We start from the raw sequence: 24,167 nt of genomic DNA, 5'->3' as shown, positions 1-24,167 counted from the left end.
GGCATTTTTTAGGGTAGTAATTCATGTCAAAATTACTGCTGTCCCCTGTCCCCTCCCTCTGAGCTTTGGAAAGTGATGCCGATTCTTACAGAGCTATTGCTGAAGAGAAATAGCAGACACACAGAGGACTCGGAGATAGCAAAACCTGCCTGTTTAAACTATTTAAGGCATAGCTGTTTAGTGGTATCAAATATTGGATGAGCTATGGCCCCAGCATGTCCTTTCCTTAGCTTAAAGGCTGTCCTTAACGTAAGTGAAGTGTTAACACATTTACAGCAGGTTACACATTTGCCCCCCAATAGCTAAAAAATAAAGCAAACACTCATTTTCCAGCCTCCCAAAGCCTCGAGGGATGGTGGTTACAGGTACTGGGGAAGCAGTTGGGTTCTTTTTCACATGGAGGTTGAATGCAGGACTGCTATTGCTTCAGTGGCTGGCAGATGATGAGATCATGTCTAAATTAATGCAACTCAGCCACCCGTCTGGGAGCTGAGTTCCCAGAAAGAGGGCTGAAGGAGGAAGCGGCACAGCCCCAGGGAGCGAGAAACTCTCTCTTGCCATGCTTGGGGCAGTTGGAGCAAAGCATGGGTGAAGCCATCCACAGACCAGCGCTCCCCAGCTCCATGGGTGGTGGAGACGGCCACAGCAGGCGAGCTGTAAGCCAAAACTGTGTTATGGGGGACGAGAAGTGATGGAGGAGCACAAGATCGCACAGGGAATCCCTTTGCTTTAGGCTGGCGCAACACAAGCAGCCCAGTCCAGCTTTAAGGATGACCTTGCCTTGAGTTTTGGACTAGAGACCTCCCACATTGCCCAGTTTTTACCCTCTGTGTGGTCAATCCTGGCCCAAGCAGTACCCGAAGACCAACTTTAGCAGCCATGAGATGGGTTGATCCTGCCGTCATCAAACACCACCTTACTGCAAGCGTTGAAGACAGGAGCTAAATAAAGTTGAGAAGATCCACTCCAATCCTCCATCCCCAGTACTGTATAGACCACCTGAAGCCTTTAATACTGAGTTTAAACACCGTGGGCGAACACACACTTTCAGCAACACATCCCCCCCAACACCTCAGACAAGGTGGAATGGGGGAAAATGATAGATTCATGCTGGGGTTTCTTCTGGAAAACCATCTGCAGGATGACTGGGCCAGGGCTGTGAAGCTGAAACCACAATACACCCCAATACTGTGCCTTAAACGTTAGACCCCACTGCCATCTTGTGGCAAACGCTTCCCAAAAAAAAGTAAAAGAGGGAAAAACCCATTAAAAAGTTGCGGACAAAGTTAGCTGGTGCAGCGAGGAAGGATGGTTAAGTTATTGGTAACAGGGTGGGGAAACTCATGGCTTCACTTAAATGATGCTGAGACTGAACCTACAGCATCACGCCAGATACAAACTGATGCGGAAAAGCACAGAGACAGGATGGTCCAAACCAAATTTGCAAAGTTGAGGATGTAATCGCACACATAAAGCGTAATTGCTTGTATGGCCGTGACGGCCTTTTAGTCGTGGCTCTGACACATTAATACCAGCAAAGATTTAGTCACTATTCCAAAACATTTAACAGTTTCCAAAGTAATTTAGCATCGCATTGGTTCGAATAAGGCTTGTCGACCCCGATAAGCAGGATTAAGCTGGAAGTAGATATTACACCTCTGAATTAAAGAACGCAGTTACTGGAATTTACCAGGGAGACGATTTAAAAGACGGGGATTACGGTTCACATCAATCATTCCCGTGGCACGAAGCACCTTCAGATGCTGAAAACCTGCAGATTAGCACCCCTCGGGTTTTCAAAAAGCACCTCACTGCAGGAGCGAGGCCGCTTTGAAAAATCCCCACGGTCCTTATCTGGCTGTTAGTGCTAGCCAAGTGCTTTGAGTACACCTCGGCATTTAACTTTTTGCATCATTTATCATTTACAGCGCTCGCGCCGTGGCAGAGCCTTTGCTTAGCAACCTGGGATCACTTCCTAGGAACCGCTTGCCGAGGCATTAGCAAAGTGCCTCGATTGCTGTATCATCCAGCCACGCCACGGATGGCTCTTACCGCCCTAGAAAAAGCGACACCAAACTGGTTTTCCTTCTTCATATTGTGATAAGCACCTGCTAGATGCGGTATGAGACGACGTCAAAGCTGCGTATGATCCGAAACACTCATTGGGTTTAGGTACGGGTGAATAAAAACACAAATCGGTTACAAGAAGTGTGTTTCTTTCCTCAACACAAATCTCCGCTAGCAGGAATCAATCAAGAAAACAACAGGGAAGAATTGAATTTTGGAAAACAGACATTGAAAGTGGCAGTGTCCTGACTATTTTGGAAAAAAAAATCTGATTTACATCAGGTATGTGTGACCACCTACATGGAAATGCTTTGCTTTCTCCCATTAAAATCTATACAATTAAGTTATTGGGAGGAATAACAGCATAAAAACACATTTCCAGACAGAAGATAACACATTTTTTCAATACCTTTATTTTCACAGCCCCTTTCTTCGGATCTTTGCAAGTCTTTACAACTTTAAACCTGCTACACATTACAGGTCTGGGTTGCAAGAGGCACAACATATTGCCAGGGACAAACTCTATTCTCTGCTTTCAGCTGGGGTTTAACTACTTTTTGAGTTTCTATCATCCCATTTACTAGTTTCAACTTCTTGAGAGTTTTAAATGTCGGTCTAGATTACAGACAAGCTTGCCCTAAATAAAATTAATTACACTGTTGCTAGCTATATCTGTATTGTTGGAGATGAAAAAGCATGTGAAGGTTGATCCTGCACCTGGATAAAAACATTTCTATCATCAGCATTAATTTGAAATCAACGCACAAACCAGACAGGTCTAAACATCATATTGGGGTTTTTATGGTATGGAAGTTGTCTCTGGGTTTTGGAAAAGAGGTGTTACCCGCCTCCAACCTCTCAGGGACCTGAACTTGTGAGATGAACGGTTTAGATGATGCTATCAGCTGCTGTCGCTAAAACGCAGGCAGGAGACTGTTAGAGGTCTCTAAGTTACCCCCATAAAGAAATTAGCCAAAACGCTGTCAGCAGTTTTTCGATGAAAAAGCCAGAGAAACCCACAGAGACATTAAAGGGAGCTGGCACCACACAGACCCACTTACACGTCCAGTCGGCATCGAAAACTGGGAAACATTGTCATCCTCTTGGCAGAGACCGGCTGCAGCAAAGCCCTTTACCCCCAGCACCCAGGATGCCGTAGCGGCAACCTGGAACCAGATCAACGGGCGAGATGCCGCCTGCAAACACACATGTTTATTTAACCCACCGGTGGGTGTTAATTTGGGGGTAATAAGGGGGGGAAAAAAAAAAGGCATGTTGCGGGTGCAGCACGTTCAGTACACCGTGCAGCTGCCCGTCACTCTTCCAGCAATGAGATGGGAGAAGAATTAAGCAGACCTTAATTAAAACCTGCGAGCAATCCCAAACTGGTTTGGTTACCATCGTCATGGCTACCACGAGCGAGGCCGAGAGATACGGGAAGATGCGGGGGGATGAAGTGCCAGCCCAGAGGGCAACGGGAAATGCCCGCAGGCCCCACCGAGAGTTTTTCCTGCGCGTTGAAACAACGTCTCCGGGTGATGGGAGCAACGCAGGACGGGGCAAACGACCTCAGATCATCGTGTGGACACAACGTTCTTGTGGTGCTGGCCTGCCAGCCCAAGCTGGGAACAGCAGGGGAAAGTCTCAGGCGAGGGATTAAACCTTGCTAGAGCCATGAGCAAGTTTAATACCTCCTAAATGAGCTAATAAACTTGGGCAGGCACCGAGGTCCCTGCTGTTACCGCAGGTGCCGGGTCGCTGTCACCTTCCCCTGCAGTAGTTGAGGCTCGGGATGATCGCAGCCTTCAAAAAACACAACAGCAAAAGAAAAAGTTGGACCTGGGTTTTTTCTCTGGCCACAATATGCGGCCTCCACTTTGGGCAGGGGGTGCGAAGGGATGGGCTAACCCGGGGAAGGACGACCGGACACGCTCCGCTTGCGTGGCGGGCAGTCACGCACCGCCCTGGGCACAGCGGGTTTGTTCTATTAAATCACCCCATACAGTCAGGAAAAAGACTAATACATTAAAAAAAAAGTCTAAAGCCAAGCACTCCTCGCTTATCTATGAACGAGTAATAGTCTTGTTAACAAAGGGCAGGGGACAACTGTGGAGGAAAGGGCAGGAGTTTGATCCGGGTGACGGCAAGGTACATTTTGTGAGACGACTGAGGAGTAAGTCTGCACCCAGATACACCCAGCTGCGGGGAATGCTGTCAGGAGCGATTCTGCTGAAGCAAATCGCCGCACGTGGAAGGGATCAGACCGTCTCTTACTCAACGAGCGTCGGTGACAGCTTCTGCCGAAAGGAGGGTGACGCTGGGTCCCGCGCGCTGTCGTTGCACAGAACCCGCGCGCTCCCACAGCAACTTCCCCGTCACGCTCAAAATCCCCCGGGAGCCGGAGCAGCACCGTGCTCCCCCGCTTTCGCACGGTGCGTTAAGGCAAGGGAGTCGCGCGCTCCAAACTCCCCGAGACCCCAGGTCGAGTGATGCAGACCCCGCACCCCAAAAAAAGCCTCCGCGGGTGCCCGACACCGGCACGGGGGGATAATGGGAGGCAAAGCGTGGCTGCAAAGCCCACGGGTGGAGGAGCAGCGTGGGCTTTAGTTTTTGGGGAGTGCGTTGGGAGGATGGGGTCAGGAAAATGGGGTCGGGGGGCACCTGCCCCGGGGGTGGGGTGGCCGGGTGGGTGCTGCCGGCCCGGGGCTGGCTCTCGGGCGGCGGCCAAACAACTTCCCGGCCCCGCTGCAAACTTTTCCCAGCTCCGGGGAGGCCCCGCCGCCTCCCGCCCCCGCCCCCCGGCCGAGCATCCCCCGGGGACCCGGAGCGGAGCCGGGCAGGCACGGGTGCCCCGATCCCCTCGCAGGGCTCCTCCTTCCCGGCGGCTGGAAGCCCCAAACCCGCCGGGCACCACGGGTGCCGCTTCCCCGGGGACGCGGGGCGGGGGGATGCGGTGTCCCTCCCGGCCACCCCACTCGGGAAAGGGGTTTTTTGCGGGGGGTGCGGAGGGGTGTCCGTCCCTACCTCTCGGCCTTGGTGAACTTGCGGAAAGCCTGCCGGAGGTCGTGGAAGGAGCGGTAGGTCTGCGGCTCGGCCGAGATGCCCTGCGCCCGGGTGGTGCGGGGCCCGATGTGCGGGCTGGGGGCCGGCAGCACCGACTGGCATTTGTGCAGCCGCCGGCGCAGCTCCTGGATCTCCTCGTCCTTCTCTCCCAAGCGCCTTTCCAGCTCCTTGATCCGCTCCTCCTTCAGCAGCAGCAGCTTAGTGAAGTCCCCTTCCAGCTCGGTCATTTTGGGGGTGGTTTCCCTAAAACACCCCCCCACCCCCCTCCCCGGGTGCTAATGCCGAGCCGCTCCCGGGCCGGGCCGGGCCGCTCGCATCGAGGAATCGCTCGCAGTCGCCGCGGCCGGATCCGCTCCCCGGGAGAGGGGCGGGGGGGGGGGGGGGGGGGGGGGGGGGCGGCTCCTGCCCGCCCCGGGTCAGGGCAGCGGCCCCCGGCATCCCCAAACCCTGCCCTGCGCTCCGCCGGCACCGGCGAGCGGGAAACCCGGGGGGGGTGTGGGGGTGGTGGAGAAAAAACCCACCCCAAAAAAAACCCGAAAGAAGGGAAAAGGGGGGGAAAAAAAAAAAAAGACAAGAAAAGGGGAAAGAGCTTTTGTGCCACTCTGCGAGGCTGGGATCCTGGAAATAGCAACAATTACCATGTGATCGGAGGGTGACGCAGCTCCTTGTAACTGGAGCCGAAGACTTGGGATTCAAACAAGAGCACTTCATAAATATTAAATTGCTTTCTGCTAATGAGCCACGTGGAGCCGCCCCCCGGCCCGCCCTCCCGGGAGCTCAGCATCTCCCCCCCCCGCCCCGGTCACCCCGCCGTCCCACGCTGCTGCATCACCCCCTCCTCGGCACCCTGGGCCCCCCCGGGTCCCCCCATCCCTGGAGTACCTGACCTCTGGCCTTGCCGGGGGCACCCCCCATCCCACCCCCCTGCGTCCCTCCCTGTCGGGACATCCTGCCTACCTCCCCCCTGGGGCACCCCACAACCTGCCCAGCATCCTTCGCCCCACGTCCCCCCCACTTGGGCACCTGCATCTCTCCCCATGGAGGACCCTGCGTCCCTTCCCACCCAAGGTCCCCTGTTCCCTCCTCCAGGTGCCCTGCATCCTACTCCACCTTGGCCGCCCCACAGCCCTGCCCTCCAGCGCACCCCACGACACATGCCACCCCCCCCACCATCACCCTGTGGGGCACCCAGCTCCCTGCACACCAGGTACCCCTCACCCCAACACGCAGGGCCAGTCTGCACCCCACAATGAGCAGAGCCCATCACCGGGCACAGGGGCACCTGGTCCCCCCTGGGCGATGCTGGCTGGGGGGGCAGGCAGCCCTCGTGCTCGCCAGCAGCTCCGAGGAGGCAGGAACTCGCCCTTCCTGGACTTATTTGGAAGAGCCCCATCACGCACATGAATTTTGAATGCCGGCTGGCAAAGGGCACCATCAACTCCCCTATCACATTTCCCTCCCAAACCACCCTCCCTTCCAGGGAGGAAAGCAGGAGCCCCTTACTGCAGGCAAAAAGGGGGGGGGGGCCTGGCCCAGTCCCACAGCCAGGCCTTGCGCCCAAAAGGAGCCCAGGAACCCCTCAGGGCCCACACCCCAACCTGGGGTAGCCGTGGGGTCTTGTCCCCCAGGTTTAGAGCTCTCAGGCCTTGCTAGGGCAGGGCAAGGATGGGGCAAAGCATCTGAGCTGGTCTCAGAGGACAAAGCTGTATCAGAGGAGTCTTAAGTTAAGGTGGGGAAAAAATAAAATCAATTAGCAGCTTCTCTTTTAATGAGTTGGAGGTGGTGTGGTGTTTTTGCGCGCTCATATCTGTCCCTCCAGCCTTTCACATGTGGTTGGAAACCTCTGGGGTCAGAGCGGCTCCCGGTTCCCATCCTCAGCCCAGGGGCAGCCCTGGGGCCAAGGGGGTCAGCCGGTGGGGGGGGATAATTAAAAAATATTAATAATTGCGTTTTGCTTTATTGAAAGGCAGAGAGCGCCATCTCGTGTAGCAAATGATCGTGCAGCACGGGGCAAAGATTTGCAGACAGATGGACAGACGGACCCTCCGCATGCTGCTGCTCTGGAAGGGAAGGGGCGATGCTGGGGAGGGGCAGCTGGGAGTCGGCCACGCACTGATGCTCAACACCTTCATGATGTATTTCCCTGTTAAAATCTTGTGGCTTAAAAAAAAAAAAAATGCTTCATTTAGGAAAACAGGAGCACCATCCCTGCACTCCTCGGGGCCTTTGTGACTTGCTGCCGGGGAACTAGAGTAAGAAACGCACCAAAAAAAATACATAGTTTCCTTTTAAAACACATAATCAAGCAGTCTTCACTGATATCAAATCAGGCTTTTGGGGGGTTATGTTTTAAACTCACTGCTCATTATTCATATTCAAGAACCGCCTATCAGCTTTAGCCTCCACGCAGAAAACAGGAACTGGGATAAAAACTGAAATAACCGCGATTTAAAGAGAGGCGATAACCAAGCAACACACAAGTGCTTCATACCAGACTAGCATACAGTCATAATACAGTTTAATTTGAGGTGGAGGTAAGTCCTCAGTCCCCAGGAACGTCAAGATGACCCGTGTGCGACGGCAGAGCGCGGGGTGGGGGATGCTCCTCCGCACGTGGCGGGGAAGGTCCCTCCCGCGGTTCCAGGGGTCCCCGGTGTGGCCGAAAGCCCCAGTCCCCGAGGTACGGGACTCCTGGAGAACTTCAGCACCTAATAACGTCAGAAGTAACTTCTCACTTCAATAATTGCCAAGACCAACCTGGAAGCATCGCCAGAAAACCAGCAGAATACAGGTAAAAAAAAACAAACCCCAAATACGCTGGGCTCAAGTATATTTGAAGAGCAAGGAGAAGGCTTTAGCACTCGCCTTGGCCATGCTGCTGCCATTCCCCAACCCTCCTTCTGTCCTGACCGAGGAAAACAGAGGGAGGACAACAGACCCACAGGGACCTCCAACAGGAAGCAGCCACAAGATGTAATTTTTGCATTTTTGTCCTACAACAATCACGTGTGCATCAGAAGAAGGATGCAACTTTCCCCAAAGAGGTTTTTAAAAACCAGCTAAATGCTTTTTTTTTTTTTAATTGGAACTGTACAATTCCATGTTTCTACCCCAGTAACAGGACTTTTGACTTTGAGTCATTTCGCAGCCCTAGGGCCCAGCACTGCAAAGAGAAAACTCCCAGCATATTGTGAATTAAGTATAATTATATATTTATCATGAATTAAAACAGCAGCTAAGATTTTGTTGTCGCCACCATGCACTGACAAGCTCTCCAGTCTTCACTGCTACATCACTGAGCCCCAAGTACAGACACTGCCTATGTCTCTTCCTGTTTTGACAGATGGAGTTTTTACTTTAAAAAAAATAAAACCTCTGGAGCAGAGGACAGCACGAGCAGGTCCCAACCTGCCTTCTTGCCCATGCAACCTCCATTTTAAGTATATGAGCAGCCCAGCACGTGATCATTATTAATATCCCATCTGGCTTTGGTTGCTTGGGAGTCCCAGAAGAGAACACACACTCGGTCGTCTACTTTGGATCTAGATTATGTATTTATATATACACAATATGTACATGCCACTAAGAACAGACGTTGAATTGAATCCGCGAGCTTACTGACAGGCGTAGCAAGTCACTGAGGAGCATGCCCAATTTTACAACCAGCAACTGCTGCAGCTTCAAGGTCAGCTCCTGGGGAAGCCCAAATAAGAGTTCCCCACACAGCAAGCGGCTCACGAAGCCTGTGAAATCGCAGCCTCCCCTCGGTCCCTACATGAAGCCAAAGTCACCCTCAGCATCCATCAGCCCTTCCAGGAACACGGCTGGCGCAGTAGCTGGATTCAGCCTAAAGCAACTGTGGTTTTATCTAAAGACGAACATCTTGCAAAAAGCGCAGAGATAAAGCACAGCCTGCAACGAAGCAACAGCGAGAAGAATTAAGGTGCTGAGTAGGGCCAGACACCTTAATTGGTTTTGACCCTCTTAAGTCCTCCAGACATCCCATAAATATGAAAGACCAGGCAGGGAGCGAGGCAGCTCCTAACTGGAAAAACTTCAGGGCAAGCGGGTTTGGAGCAACACAGCCAGCGACCTTGCAGCCACGAGAGGATTCAGCATTATCCCGTCTTCTTCCTGGGGTGCAGATTACTTACCTGCCCCATCTTCCCTGCAAATTCACCAGGCAGCTGCAGAAAATAACACAACAGCCAGTCCCCTTTATTCCGCATAGTCCCATTTATCCTGGATAGCCCCTGGTGTTAATATTTTGCTTTTAAGATGGGGACAGTTGCAGCTATTGCAGTGGTAAGGATGGGGGGGAAAACTGGTTGTAGCCCAGGTAGCTCCTACAACAAGAGCTGGAAAAGAGTTTTACAACCACCTAATTGTTGGTGCCTTTTATTAGCACTTTTTTTTTTTTTTTTTTTTAAAGAATGCGGCTTTTGAGTCTGGCCGGTGATACCCTGAGGGATTATGGTTTATCCAAGGAAAGAGCATGATACCTTCCATAAGAAAGGGCAACGTTTTGCCAGATACGCTGGTCCCAGAGCATCCCGAAGGAGTGAGTCCCTCGGTTCCCATGACTAACTCCCAACTGCAGGCGAACATCCACAGCGACAACTTTTCACGTACAAAGGAGGCAAAATGCAATACGTCACTGGAAGTAGCCCTGTTGGCTTTGGCCAGTGCTGCCAGAGCTTATTTTCTTGGCTCCCGATGGCTTTTCTGTTCTGAAGCACTATAGAAAACAGTTTACAGAAAGTACATATGTAACATACGCCAGCTATCGAACCCAGGAAGGATCAGCGCCTTCATTTCTCATTCAAGCTCCTTCTAGTAAAGGCAGATCACTTTGCAAGCCTGAAGCATGCAGACATTACTCAGACTGAGGCTGTAATTATCCCGCTGGAAGCTGTGCCAGCTATCCCTTAGTGTAACTTTAACAGAGTATCAAAGGTGATGCTGGATTTTTATAAAATCAATACTCTGGCTTTTATTCCGCCTGTACAGCCCCCACCATTTCTCTTTTAAACTCGCTTTTGCAAGCAAAGAGCCTCTGCAGCAATTGAGATCGCAGCACTGTGTGGTTTGGAGGAGCCATACAAAGTCAGTAATCCCCCCCATGTTAAAAAAATATATATTTAAAAAATTAAAAATCAGTATTTGGGATCTATTTAAATAGTGACAAAAGTCTAAACATATTTCCCTCCCCCCCCCCCGCTTAACATCAGCTAAAGTTTTGTGGCAGCTTCCCAAGGGATGCAGCCATCTTATGGACCAGGTGATGCAGATGGAGCACTAGGTACAACGTTTAGAGGGGTTTACGCTCACATTTATAGATGGACAGGATGAATAAAGGCAGTGGTTAAAGAATCCATCAAAGGTATTTTTGTTTTAAAGGGCAGCAGGTGTTTCATATGTGTCTACCTAGAAGGTCTCTCTTCAGACACGTGAGTGTGGCGCAAGAGAAGATGCAGCCACGTGTCCTACAGGACGCGGTGCCCCAAGCCCCAGGTGTGGTGCTGGTGGCCCTCGCTGGCCATCGGTCACATCACCACAGCATCTCCCAGCCCTGTTCTCCCTTCGCCTCTCAGCTTTAGTTGGTAAACCACCCCTTGGGAATAGGTGCGATGCCAAAAGCAGGGTGGTACCAGATCAAGTGCTAATTGAATTCGGATGGAGCCCAGGCAATCTTAGCCTTCTTCTAGGTTTTTCTTTTTAATCATTTTTCTTATCACACACAAGATAATTTGTTATGGGAGGGCATTTTAAGATTACAAAGAGGAAGGATTAATTTTGTGCTATTTCCATCTTCAGTGAACATCCCTATTTCACCAGGTGATATAACAAACTGTGTCACCTCCTCAGCGTCTAATTTACTAACAGCTACAAGGCCATTTCGCCATGCAAATGGGAACTAGAAAGCATGCAAGCGCAGTTTTCTTTGCACGGGGAAATGCAAAAGAGGTATTTATATTAAAAAAAAAGTCAGCCTTCTCAATGCCCTGCTATGGAGCAGCCTGCGTGCTGAGCTCCTTGCAGAGCTTCTGACAGTCTGTCTTGCTGCCTGACACCTTCAAAAAGCACCTTTGAGTTGGCTTTGGGCAGAGCGCAGCGTGTGAGGATGTATATGCTGCGTGTCTTACAGCCATAAGCCCTGCAGCTACTAAAGCGTGCAAGAAGTACATTGCTCCTTTGGATTACAGAAAACATCCAGCAACGCTGCTCAAGCATTTCCATAGAACTGGATTGAATTTACTCCTCCTGCTATTAATTACAACCTATCAAAACTTCCAGCAAAATGATGTTACAGACACTGTGAGTTGGAGAAAACTACTCTGATCACTGATACCCAGGACTTTGGCTTATGAAATTTCATTAGCTCACAGAAATAGGGTGATGTCCCACATTAAATATTTATTCTTGCAGTGATAAGATGGAAATATTTCCTTTTATTCTTCTCCTCTTGTTTTTTTGGCACATTTTCACACTGTAGCTTATGACTTATGAGGTTTAGATTGGATATTAGGAAAAATTTCTTCATGGAAAGGGTTGTCAAGCATTGGACCAGGCTGCCCAGGGAAGTGGTTGAGCCCCCATCCCTGGAGGTATTTAAAAGATGCGTAGATGTGGTGCTTAGGGACATGGTTCGGTGGTGGACTTGGCAGTGTTATGTTAATGGTTGGACTCGATCATCTTAAAGGTCTTTTCCAACGTAAATGATTCTATGATTCCTATTACTTTGTATAAGGTCCCATAGGTTTAATTTCTTCTCGTATTAATACAAATTAAAACCATCATCAGAATGTTACAAGCAGGATGTGATTTTCCTTAAGGAAAAATAAGAAACCAAAAATATTTATTTGGATACATCGGTATCATCACATACATTCTCTTATTGCAGAGCTCTCGCTACAACTGCTCAACAGCATCAGAGGCTAGTGAGGAAAAAAAAAGTCTCCAGCAACTCCAAGGATGGCAGGGATTTCATTCTAGTTTTATCCAGTCCGATCCCCCAGGCCCTGCATGGGTTTTGGCATGTCATTATATAAATAATATTAACTCTCCCCTCTGTAGGCATTTGCACGACTGCACATGCTCTCAGACACACTCCCTTTCATTCTGCAGGCAGCCGTGACGTACGGCTGTCCCATTTCCCCCTCCTTCACCGTCCCACTGCAACCCAATACATTTTTGCCAGTATATAGACTGCAAGGAGCACTTTTCTTTTTAATATTGAGCGTGTAAAAAAAAAATTAAACTGCACAAGTGAGACCTGTTGGGGCTACAAAAATCCAGCATCCAAATTTAGACACTCTGGATGTCTACACCCGAATTCCTGCTTTTCCACCCCCCCCCCCCCCCCCCATACTATCCCAGAAGAGTTTCCCTCTCTGTGTTTGTGGTTCTTAAGGCTGTATTCTCACTCCCATTCTGCATGTGGTAGTTTGTGCAAAATGTTGAACACGCAGAAAAATTGAGAGTTTTCTCATAACTCAATAAAAAAAGGTCACTTTCTGCCAGACTTGTGTCCCTCCCTTGCCTTTTAAACATAAGATTACCACATAGTAACTTCCTTCTTTAACATCTTCCGTCACTTGATCTTATTACAAATTTAGGTGCAGGTTTTTCTGAACTAAGTGTCTTTTCTGTAAAGATTTTTTAAACATTTATAATTTAAAAAATTAAAAATAATTGTAAATTGATAATAAAAATCCTGTCACCATTCAAGAAAACTCATCCTCTAGAGCATTTCAGCTCTTCTGCAACCCTCACCTGGAATAGCAGCAGATACCTCCAAAACATCCCCTGATTTCTTCAAAGAGGGAAGGAAGAAATTGGGCCAGTACATCTCAGAAAAAGCACTAAGAAACCATGCACAGGAGGAGGAGCAGAGCCTGTTGAGGAATGTTGCCCAAGACACATGCAAAACAGCACATTTATAACCTAAATCTTGGCAAAGCCAGAGCCAACACATACATGGGGGGTTACCACGTGGGGAGTAAAGGAGAGCAACTTCAGGAGTTGTAGGAATTCAAGCCTGAGAATATACATTTTTCTGCTATGACACCCATCACAGCACTTTCTCGTTCTTGCGAAACCACAGGAATGAAAGAGCCTTTGCAATCACTTGCTTCTATGTCCAAAAAAAAAAAAAAGTAATCCTCTCCAAAAATGAGCTGCCATACTTGGTAGCTACATTTCCCCAGCATGAGCAACATGGCCTGTGAATGGCATTATTGCTGTGAAACAGGGTTCTGACACATGGAAAGCACTTAATCCTAAATATTAAATCCCAATGCCTCATTCTTCTAAGACAGAACAGAAAAGACACATGGTAAGAAGAGAAAAGTTCCTGATAAAATGGCTGCTCCAGGTTCCTGATGAGAAACGACACAATTGACCAAAGTCTTCTGACTTCCTGCAACATGTTACCATGCTGAGCAATGATTATGCCCTTCATTTCTCTTGAACCAGCCAGCTGGTTCCCAGATGAGCACTCTGAGCCACTTTCCATGCTTTTGTGGAAAAAAACCCCAGTTCCAGATCTTAAATATTTTCATCTCCTTTTGTTGCATGGTGGTGCTCAAGATGAGCAAAATACTCCTATTTTCTTCTAGGTGAGAGTCCTTTGTTGCCCAACCAGCGCCATGGAAAGATTCACTAATTTTTGTCTCCTTTCTGAAGTACTGTTGATACAGACTAGAAATATACTAGTTCAATATGCTTGGGACTCTTAAAACCAAAACCTTGGAAGTCAAGAAAACAACAGGTCATAAGTTAACACCAGTCAGAGGCTTCTTTGTTTGCCATCATGCAGATGACCGAAGATTGCCCGAGGATCCACCTATCACTCCTAAAACATTTTGTTACTTCCACTAGTATGTCATCCAAGAGACATGGGCTCCTCTGAAGGTTTTAGGATCTTTTCAGGGAAATTGGTACAGGCACCCAGTCTTACAACCACAGCAGGCTCAGGCTGGAGGCACTAAGGTTGCCATCTCTGGCCCAACCCCACTCCCAGCATGGTCAACATTGCAGCTACAGCAGGTTGCTCATGGCTCCATCCTCGCAAGTCAGAGCATCTCCATCTCAAGAATGGATACACCTCACTGCTTTTTTTGTGGGGAGAAAAAAATTATCATATTTATTCCCACATCAAATGGGGAGAAATCAGGAGATTGGGACCTAAGAACAACCACTTGAGGTGGGGAAAGGGATTGGAGATCTGGAAGAGCCCCTTACATGGCCAAATCTGTCACTACCTAATGGCAGTGCTGATAACCGCTAACGTTGCCTACATTTGACAAACAGCAAGAGAAGCAGCTTGATGGAGAAACAGAAGACTTTTCAGTACCTTATAACACGAGGTGGCCATGCCATGGACTGCAATGCAAGAGGCGCAGAAGAGGTTTCCAAACCCAAGCCCAAGACCACAGGACACAGAGCAGACCACTGCTCCAAAGTCACCTCTTCTTCCTGGGCCTTGACAAGGTGCATCACAGCCCTCGCATCAACAGCTTCATTTTCCAAAGCACTAAGCCCAGGTTTAACAGTTCCCAATATGCTGCAGACCATTGGCAGTCACAGAACAAAGCGCCTTCATCCTTTCTGCTCTGCACGCTCTATCGTGCCTAATAACATCAGTGTCAGAGGGCAACATTCAGCAGCGCAACACAGCTGCTGACAGCCACCTGGCCAACCACAAATACATTAAGCCACCAACGGGTCTATTTGGAGACAGAAACGTTTCTGTAAAATGCTCAGCATCTCATCTGTGACAAATCTAAAAATCTTTCTTCTCCTTACAATCATGTTCAAGTGCCAAAATAAACCCAGCCTGCTTAGTGTGACAACTGACGGTTATCTTGGGAAGATGACACCAGGCCTGACCGCAAAAGGCTGCTCTTCCTGAGCACCCTTCCATGTTTATATTTGATCAGCTCCAAAAATGGGCTACGCTATGGCTAGGGGTATTTGTGGAAGTCTGCTTTGAGGTATAAGCCATCTTTTCCTTCCCGAGGTCTGCTAATCTCTTGCCTTTGAACGTAGTGCTAGAGATGACGACTCAAACGTAAACAGCAAAAAGAAACTCACTTGAGATGTCAAAAATGGCTCTCTAAAATTAGGAAGGTGACAAAGCGGTTGGAAAATGACCATTGCCCATTTTTGCTATAAAGGGAGCATTCAGCAGCAGCAACACTGAACATGAGCTGGTCCCATGCCAAAAATGGGTCTATAGGATCTGTATATCAATTTCAAGCGATGACTGTAGGGGAAACGATGGCCTCCAAGCACAGCCTTGAACTCCATGTATGTTTTCCCTCAACATGACTCTTGCATCGTGCTATTCTGACTTAAAAAAAACATCAAGAGTTGCTTTCATGAAGTAGCAACATGTGCAGGCACTCTGGCTTGGCATCAACCACATCACCAAGCAATCCCACCAAGCTCCAACTGGAGGACCTGGGGTGGGGGTCTCCAGCCTGCCCCTGCTCCCAGCAACACCACAGCTACAGCAGGTTGCCCAGGGCAGTGCCTAAGGATGGGGATCCCCCACTGCTCAGCGCCCTGTCCCAGGGTTGCTCTTCCAGGCAACTCTTCATCCATCAATGAGGCTATTTTTAGACTCCAGAAACAGCCTCCATTCCTCACTTTGCTTTTGCAGTCCCAACTCCTGGACAATGCAGTCATTAACTCCATTATTTGTTATTATTCTTTTATTACTTGGCTCACAACCTGCTTTTCTAGGACACCATATGAGCTTCAACTACTTTACAGGCATGCTGAGAATATTTGACTTCATGAGACCAACTAACACCCTGTGACATCCCTGTTACGTGCTGTTTTGTGAAGCCTTTTAACTTTTACATCTTTAGGTCAATACTTAAATGTTTGAGATTAACTGTTTATTTTCTTTTCTTTCAGCAAAGCTTGCATTCTCAGAGAACATCCTGTAGCTTCCTAGTCTTTATTTGGATTTCCACAGCATTTTGATAATAATGTAATTTCCCAGCAGAGCTGTTAATGTCAATCTCCAAGTGTGAGAAATTAATATACTGAATATCAATGTTCCTTTCTACTTCAGTTTTGCCTTGTTTTGCAGCTATTTTTACCTTGTTTCCCTTAAGGACTCTGTGCTTTCTAAATACATTTTCATTTGAAAATCCTGAGCAACTGGACATTCAGCTTCTATGCCCTTTGCTTTTGGAAGCTACTGACCAGAGAAACCATTCAAAGAAGAAAGATCCTTAGCTGCCTGCAAACTCTTCCAACACAAATTTTCATGAAATCTTCCTTAGAAACAGGTGTGGGGTTTTTCTAATAATTAAATACTTTTTGACTAAGAAATAACACCATGCACTGCTCACCACAAATATTCATACTGTCTTGGGGGGAGAAATACTTAAACCCCACAGATTTGCAAAGGCACTATGAAGTGTACAACCTGGAAGTTCAGCCAATGCTGACTCTAGCAGCAAAATCTTATGTATTTCAGGTAGAGCAGGTCAAACAAATTAATGAAGGTTCATATTGTTTATGTACAAATGAATCAGGGATACACTGCAGTTGAGGAATCTATTTTCTCTTAAGTCTAGCAAATATTTACAGTGAAAAATGAGAAAAGTTATTGATGCTACTGAAAATACTACTGAAACATCTTGCATATAGTGAGAGTACATAGTTGTCGCAAACTGTCTTTAGAAGCAATGTTGCCTGGTTTTAGGTGGGTTTTTTTTTTTTTTACCTGAAGTCCAGAGCTATATTTATGACCTTTTTTTATACTTTCTGTTAAAGATGAAGACACAAGAGGTACCTGACACCAAGGGAGCATCTGTAGTATAGACCAACTCAGTGCAATGAGCAAAACGAACAAAACCAGATGCCTTTAAGTATAAATTAATATTTTTCCTCTGGTCAATTTGTTCTTCATTTAAGCATTTTATGCATCACCTGCTTGCCATATTAGAGCCTGAAAACAGCTAGATAAGCATGCTTTGCTCCCATGAACCACCTTATTCATCAGCTAAGAGACAATGCTGTCTGTTTTTCAAAGTAAAAGGACAGGGGAGAATTGCTATTCGGAGTCACCGTTCACCATCCAGATAAAGTTGTGTTTACACATATATTAAGAAAAAAAGACCAAGGTGACTGGCTGGTTTTGGCTGGGATAGAGTTAGTTTTCTTCATAGTAGCTGGTATGGGGCTGTTTTGGGTTTGTGCTGGGAAGTGTTGATAACACAGGGATGGTTTTGGTCACTGCTGAGCAGTGCTGACACAGGGTCAAGGCCTTTCCTGCCCCTCACCCCACCCCACCCGCAAGCAGGCTGGGGCTGTACAAGGAGCTGGGAGGGGACACGGCCAGGACAGCTGACCCCAACTGACCCAAGGGACATCCCACACTGTATGGCGTCATGCTCAGCATATAGAGCTGGGAGAAGAAGGACGCTGGGGATATTTGGGGTTATGTTGTTTTGTCTTCCCAAGTCACCATTACCTGTGATGGAGCTGTGCTTCCCTGGAGATGGCTGAACACCCGCCTGCCCATGGGAAGCACTGAATGAATTCCTTGTTTTGCTTTGCTTGCATGCGCAGCTTTTGCTTTACCTATTAAACTGTCTTTATCTCAACCCATGAGTTTTCTCACTTTTCCAATTCTCTCCCCCATCCCACCCGGGGGAAGCAGGCAAGCAGCTGTGTGGGACTGAGCTGCCAGCTGAGGTTAAACCACAACAGTTCTGGAACCAGCATATTATTTTAGAAGTCTTATTTTGCCCCCTTTCCAGGTTCAGTCCCGCAGGCAAAATGGCCTCTTTCTAGTACCAAAGCCTGGTGCACCCAGCTGAACCCAGCCCTGTAGGCACCAGAAAACCTTGTGGCAACTCACCTGGGAAAGGGTTTTACAGCCAGCCTTCAATGACTGCTCAAGGCTGGATGTAAAACCTCTTCACCCCCCTCTCCACTGAAGTCAGGACCCACTAAAAACAATTGCTGAGATCCCCAAAGCAGACATCAAACCAACTTCAGGTCTTGGGCAGACACTTTTCCTACTGTAACCAGACTCTTGCCACTTAATTTTTTTTTTTTCCCCCTACATCATAAAAAGTTCTATCACATATCAGTTTGAAGCACTGGAAGTAACCCTGAGTGAACCTGCACTTGAAGATGCACATGCTGAGCTACATTCTGCATCTACCTGAAAAAGACACTATGAAATTATTTTTCCTCACTGAAATTTCCCACTAACCATAGAATTAAGTGTTGGCAGAAGGGACTTGTCGCTCGCATGCAAGATCACCATTACATTAATTCTACTTACACTGTGGTTACACAGGGAGGGGATGCGCTACTCTAAAGGGTACCTGCATTAAAGAAGTCTGAGAAGTCCTCAGCCTAGTCAGGATTTTTGGGTTGACGCTCATAATATCTTTCTGCAGAAGAATTTCCAGATCTAAATCACCTGAAGTGATGCATCTTAGATGTCTAGTACAGCCTCATTTTTTTTTCAGAAGTCATTTACATGCAGTGGAAATTCTTCCAACATCTAAAATACCCTAATTTTAGTTAAAAATCAAAGCAGATTTGCATAGTGCCAAAGAGTTAATGCAATCACAGTCTTGCCAGCACGTCTGCACTCACGTTTTAATGAGATTTAGTGTCCAACACGCTCTCGGCTGCATCTCTAGAAAACCAGGATCTTTGCAGGATTTTGTATTACAGCTGACTTGCACCGTATGATGCATACACTGCATTCAACTCATGCACTCCCACTCTAAACCCTTTACTGTAACATCTGATTTGATGTTACAGTACATTCTGAGAAGAATGTGCCCATCAGCATCCCATGTCCAAGCCATGAGGGTCCCGTTCACCATCCAGGTGTGTCCTGTCCTGTGGGGTAGCTACCCTGGAGCAAGTCTCAAGAGAAACAACTATTGCTACGTATTCTCTCCATGGCAGGCTACTAATTTTTTCTACTTCACACAGAATATATAGACTGCTTCTTTATGGGGATACACTGTCCTGTACGTGTGCTTTGGCTTTAGCTCCTTGCAAATGTGGCAACTCCAGCTGAAGTCAGACATTGCTTTGATCTGGGCTTGCTCCTGCTCGATGCATCACCGGTGCTGCCTCCTGCAAACACACCCCTGTGCCTTGCAGCCAGACCCTTGTACTGTCTGCTTTTGCTCTGCCCCTCCAAGTTACTGGGGGCCTGTTTCTCCCAGATTTGCTCTGGGAAGGGAATTGCAAATTTTGGTGGAGAAGGCAGGCTGAACTAAGTCCTTCAGATGAGCAAATTTTTGCAGCTTCTTCCATATTTAAGCAATGACCTTCTCACTGTCTCATCCCAGCTTTGGTTTGGAGTACCTAATCAGGAGACACCTCCAAACCATATCTTTAAGTTAAATAAAACTCAAAGCCCTTGTGTCCTGCTCAGGAGCTTTCCTGCCTTTTTGGTTTCCCTGCAAACGAGAAACATCGCAAAGCTTCCCTCTTTCCAGACAGGTTCATATTCTCCCACTATCTACAGCGGCATCTTAAGACCAGCTTGTTCATCCCCATTCAGCAGTAGGATACTGAGCGTGTCTTATATCTCTCTGCCCCAAGTAAAACTTCAAAAACTTAAGAGAGGAGCTTAAGGGACAAGACAGTGAGATGCACAAATTGCTGAATACATCAGACAACAAAAAGTCGGTCAAATCACAGCAACCTGGGGGATTTGGTGGTGCAGCCTGTAGGCATTAAAGAATTAGACGCCGCCTCTAGGTCCAGCTTGTTTTGAAGCCAAGAGATGCTGCACAGCTCCTGGATGGAAGTGTAATTAAGCACAGCTGACAGTGGACAAGATTGCTTCTCTCTAGCTTTTTTTTTTCCTCCAACCCCTCTCAAATCAAATCCTTCCAGAGAATAACTCCATCTAAGGCTAAGTGGAAAACATCCAGTTGAAGTCTGGCAAGTTTATAGGCAGCTAAAAGTGGGTCATTTCAGAAGAGTGAGCAGTAGCCTTACCCAGCACAGCCCATTACAGCCTGGTAACGGGTGATGCTTTGCTGTGTGCATTTCCTATTCCCATAATTAATATAATGACTTACTTTCCCCTGGATTAAAGTCTGGTTGCCTCTCCATAAGACCCAAGAGGAGCCAAAGTAGTGGTAAATGCAGCACAGCCCAACTACTCAGGCAGGGATGAGAACTGACACAGAGTTTCAACACTGATAAATAACAGGTAGAATTACTGAATACCTTGAATATTTTTCCCATTTTATTATTTAGGACATACCTGCAAGAGCACTTTTAGAAACCCAGGGAACTTTCTGCAATTTCAAGATAAACACAGTTATTTTCTGTGCTGTCTTATATATACACACTTCATATTCCACAGTGTAAAAGTTTCATCTGATATAACTGAATGAACCTGCTTACATATTAAAAAAAAAATCTGTGCTACTTCTGGAATATAATTACTTGTTGATTCCAGAAAATGTAATAAAAAAGAAAAAAACAAGTTTGTTGAACAGAGGAATGGAGAGCCAGACCCAAAAGGAAATACATGCCCTTTGCAAGGGGGGTTAGCTCTGCAAAGCTCAGGGGAAAAAAAAAAGCTAGAAAAAAAAATAGATGTCTAACCTCTGGCAATGCTGCACCCCAGATAATTGACAGCTCATGAAGACTTGCAAGGAGCCACATCCCACAGACTCCACTAAATTCTTACAGGTTTGACACTTCTTAAAAAAAATTGAACTTTTAGACACATTAGACTGCCCTAAAGTTACAATAAATGTACATGCTATACTTCCATTTACACTGAAAAGGTCTTCAAAAGTTGTCACGTATGCTATGAAAAAGTAAGATCCTACCCTTCCTCATGATTTTTACAATTACTAGATGAATAAAAATATTAAAATTTCTTTCCACAACTGTGTTAAATATAGTTTTATAATAGTATTGATTTTGAATATTCTGGTAGGATTTTTGCACCAGCATCTTTCTCTAGAAGGTTTCAGTAATTGTGCAGGATGGTGCATTATGGCCTGTAGAAAGGTTAATGGTAAACAACAGATAGAAGGTCTTCAGTTCTCTCAGGGATAGAAAGCGTGCTGCCCGCCCCTGCCTGTTACTTCCAGCGATAACACCTAGACAAGCTAATTCATACTGCTAAGAGGCTATTCCACCAAAATGCAGGTGAATTTAGTCACAGAGCAGAAATTCAGGTCAGGCCATCTGTCTGCCACAAGGAGCACAAGCAGAAGATATTTATCCCTTTACAGAGACTTTTGTGACATTTGTCACCTGCAAGAGTGATGTTAACAAGAAAACATAAAACCCCAACAAAATCAAACCCAACTGATTCTGAGAACATGACAAAAATAAAACCATGGCACTCAAGCTCTGACTTCATGGCCCTTTTCAGCTCAGTTGATGGTCTCCTTCTAGATCCACAAGTCCGTCTGTAGTTCTTCCTGGACTGGTGATGGTGCAGTTACAGAGCAGTAAAATCTTTAGAGATAGCATTGATTTGTCAGAAATCAGGTTTTCACCCCCCCTTCAAAAAGCCTCCGTAAGGTTTCCTGCTTGACATACAGAAACATTCCATTAAAAAAGATTAAATTAGGCCACCACAACATGCAACAAAGACCTCTTGACAAGAAGGGGAGGGAAAAAAAACACAAAGAAAAGAGAAAAATATAATCATCCAGTGTGGACTAAAATTGATTAACCCTTTTTCAAAAAGATATTTAAAAAAAATGCAATGTTCCGCCTTGAAAGAGTCCCAACAGTTGAGTCAACCCAAAAGAAATTTCAGGTTTCTTCATTCCACAAGGGGAGGGGAAAAAGAATAAAGCACATACACAATTATTCCAGTTGACCAAAAGTACACATTTTTGTTTGCTGGCTGAACCAGAAAGCAAAGTTTTCCACCCAGCTCTGTCCTCGAGGGCAAGGTTTTGCAAGTAGAAGCAAGCTGAATTCTTTTGATGATGAGTAAAGCAGAAGAGTGGCTAGCACACTGCCGGCTGCCTTGGCTCTGTGCTAACAGCCTATAAAAACCTACATGCGTCATGCGGAGCAGCAGCAAATCCTATCACACTTTGGGATGAAATCAGTGGAGATGGCCCCAACCATACTTTAAATGTAAAGTTATCCTTCTTACTGCAGCAAGGGGCTGTAGCACACAAGTGCTCAAGACCCTGTTTAGTGACTGCTTTGAAGCAGAGATGTGCTGGAAATTACTCAGAATTACAGTGAACTTTTCTGGTCGCTGATCCAGAAAGGGTCTAACAATTTATGGGCTAGTCCAGGTCTATTGAGATTAACCAGCTTTTTGGTAACTCCATTGGAAATCAAAGGGTAGGTCCAGAAAGCACCTCCAGAAGTGGTCTCCAGGGCTTCCCAACCTTGTGGAAGGCCCAGGTTTCAGTCCATCTATTCATGAAGAGCCTCAGTGGAGCCCAGACATTCACAGAGATGGTCCAGGTACCCTTTTTTCCTTGCAGGCACTCAGAGGTTGAATCCCATGGCCCCACCCACCACCTCAACAGAAATTTGGAACCATCTACCCCTGGACCACCCTGTCTGATGTCAGTAGGTGTCCAAGGGACATAGCAGTGACCAAGACTCCACAACTTCTTTCAGCAACCAACCCCAGCATGCAGCATAAATCGTGTAATCTAGAGCAGAGAGACTGAGATAAGACAACCAAAGATTTATTTTCCCCATCTACTAGGGACAAGACATTTTGCTACTCCTTATGTATTAGAATATTTTGGGGATTTGAAGTCTTGGCCTACCCCTCCTCTTTTTCTCAAAAGAGGCATTTTTTTTCTCCCAGCCCTTTTTATTTTCCTTTTGTTTTATTTCATTTCAGAGAAGAAAGTTTTCTTCTATATCTTTTACAAATACACACTCCTAAACTTCAAGTTAATACTCATTTCTATGACTATGCATCAATTACTGTTGATGTTTTCAGATTAAAAAAAATTTGCTGTTGAACAGAGCATCACCACACACATTTTATATTTCCACCCACAGTCTGTTTAAAGAGTTACTCAAGCAATCCCATAGGTAATGTGGTACGAATCATACTCCCCAGGAAACACGGCACCCCTGTTCAAAGATCTGACGCTTCGGCAGCAGAAAGCCTCTGGTGAGGCTAGAGAAGAAACCAAACAGCCTATGAACGTGCTACTTTGATTCATCTGTGCCCTTTTTGCAACAGAATTGGCTCATGCAGACCACGAATGGGACAAAACTTTGTGTTTGCTCCAAGCAACAGTTGGCTCCTGTCACCTCCAGAGGTCCCTTTGGATGTTATTGCTTCTCAACTCTGAAACCTTGTTGGACTCCAACATAAGGACAGGTCTGACCACCTTGGGGAGGGGAGCCAGTGATGCCCAAACCCAAAGTATCAGAGAGATTTTAATTGCTTTCTAGAGCAGCTGAGTGTATTCCCATTTAAACCTCAGGTTTTTTTGGTAAACCGCCAAAAATTTATGGTCCCAGGGAGAATATTTCTTTACAATTCAGAATTTATACATACATTGCTCAGTTGCATGGTATCTGAACATTTTTTTTCCCCAGACATACAAATTAGTAATTAAAATATCCAGAACATGCCATTTCTAACCAATACCCAGGGCTATGTATTATCTCAAAGTTATAATTTGTTACTGAGCACTAGAAAGACTTCAGCGATTTCCAGCTGCAAAAAAGTTTTGTGACAAGTTTGGCTGCTTTCAAAGGAAGAAAAAAAAAAAAGCAGTATGTTACATAAATGTTGCTAGCAAGATTTGCCAGGAAGGGTGGACATCTTTTACGACAGCTCCAGCAGAAAGCTAGTCTGGAGCTGCCTGATAAGCCACTTTTCTATTGGAAAAATGACAATTTGCCAAAGCTGAAACTTTCTCAAAGGAAAGTCAAAACTTTATGGGAGGCCATTTCTTGAGTTCAGGATTGCATTTCTGCTTACAACACAAGCGGCCAGAAGTGAAGTGGCCAGGAAAGCTTGTAAGGTGGATGTAATTTTTATATATTTT

At 46.7% G+C, this 24,167-nt stretch overlaps 1 protein-coding gene across 1 annotated transcript in view; it reads right to left on the bottom strand.

Moving 5' to 3' along the window:
• PRKG1 (protein kinase cGMP-dependent 1) overlaps positions 1–5,357 on the bottom strand; it is a 539,578-nt gene extending 534,221 nt beyond the window's left edge. Inside the window, exon 1 of the mRNA XM_075717461.1 lies at positions 5,092–5,357. Coding sequence (XP_075573576.1) covers positions 5,092–5,357 — 266 coding nt within the window. The remainder of the gene's footprint in view (positions 1–5,091) is intronic.
• Positions 5,358–24,167: the final 18,810 nt, after the last annotated feature.

This window comes from Pelecanus crispus, chromosome 10 (assembly GCF_030463565.1).
Source record: "Pelecanus crispus isolate bPelCri1 chromosome 10, bPelCri1.pri, whole genome shotgun sequence".
NCBI classification, from domain to species: domain Eukaryota; kingdom Metazoa; phylum Chordata; class Aves; order Pelecaniformes; family Pelecanidae; genus Pelecanus; species Pelecanus crispus.
Note: the sequence above shows the minus strand (reverse complement) of the source record. Positions and strands in the feature narration are given on the sequence as shown.